The 1,204-nt window shown below is 51.7% G+C and overlaps 1 protein-coding gene across 1 annotated transcript in view; it reads right to left on the bottom strand.

Annotated features, from left to right (window-relative positions):
* Positions 1-718, bottom strand: part of LOC103267225 (interleukin-9 receptor-like) — an 11,376-nt gene extending 10,658 nt beyond the window's left edge. Inside the window, 1 exon segment of the mRNA XM_021715936.1 lies at positions 691-718. Within this exon segment, the coding sequence (XP_021571611.1) occupies positions 691-718 (28 nt within the window).
* Between the last annotated feature and the right edge of the window lie 486 nt (positions 719-1,204).

Here is a 1,204-nt window from a genome sequence, read left to right on the forward strand (position 1 = left end):
CCTTAACTGTACCCCACAAAACTATAATAAAAATACTGATTAATTATTAAAAAAAAAGAACAGGCTAGTCCAGACCCCAGGAAGCTAAGAAGGCGATGCTCCTTCCAAAACAAATGTTCTCCTTCCCATCTTCTGCTCAGCTGAGGAGACCATCCTTCTGGAATCCCACCTTCCTACTGCCCCACCCACAGATCCAGTGGGGCACCCCCCCCCCCATTCTCCCGGCTCCTCTTCTGCCCCAAGGGCCCCCAAATGCCTGGAGGTTGGGAAAACCCTTCCCAATCCAGGGGCCTGGACCTCAGCTCCACCTCACAGCTGTCAGCTGAGTCCATCAGGCCCAAGAATGCCCACTTGCTCTGGTCCTTGCAAAGGTCAGTTTCATCATCAAGGAAGCTATTAGAAAGTATACCTGACAAACTCAGTGCTACTCCCTCTATCCAGTTAGAGCCCTTGATCCCCACAGGCCTGGAAACTACCTTGTAATTCCGATGGTCAGCACTGCACATTATGCTATTTCTGAGAGATGCCCAAGTTCAGGACACTAGAGGAGGTAAAACTAGAGAGGTGCTCTCAAACACCACACTCTCCCAGTTGCTCCGTGGGTCCAGGAACAGAGGGCCATTCATCCTTCTCTATCTCCTGAAGTTCATGCCGACTTGAGAGGTTGGGAAGCCCAAAGTACAGACTCACCTTCCCAGATGCACTTGCCCAGTTCCATTGCAAGACTGAGGCACCCCAATCTGGAGGTTGTCACTGGGTGTGCAACAAAGCCCCTCGGCCTGATCCAGAAGATAACTGCAGCAACTGGTGATGTAAGCCCTGCACGGCAGCTCACACAGGCCGCCCACATCTGAAACCACAAGCGCATCACAGAGCTGCTGTCCCGAGCGGAGCTGAAAGGTGGCTTGTCACCTCTAACTGTGTAAGTCAGGAAATCATGAGATGGAGCAACCTTTCATTCCCCATGACACTGAGGATTTTCAAGCATGGACTTTATTGATTTGTGCCCTGATTGGCAAATGAGCGTCCACTGTGTTCTTCTCAAGAAACACCACTGGGAGGCATTAAGCCAGCCCCAGGAAGCAGGGGCCAGGTTCAGAGCAGCGGCCTCATTCCCTTCTATACTTTTCCAAACTAGAGGTGCAGGCTCTTCCTCCACCAGCTAAGGCAGTCTGTGAACATCAGGGGTGGGGAGGGTGTTACA

This window comes from Carlito syrichta, unplaced genomic scaffold (assembly GCF_000164805.1).
Source record: "Carlito syrichta isolate Samal-C Ts95f unplaced genomic scaffold, Tarsius_syrichta-2.0.1 Scaffold308077, whole genome shotgun sequence".
NCBI classification, from domain to species: domain Eukaryota; kingdom Metazoa; phylum Chordata; class Mammalia; order Primates; family Tarsiidae; genus Carlito; species Carlito syrichta.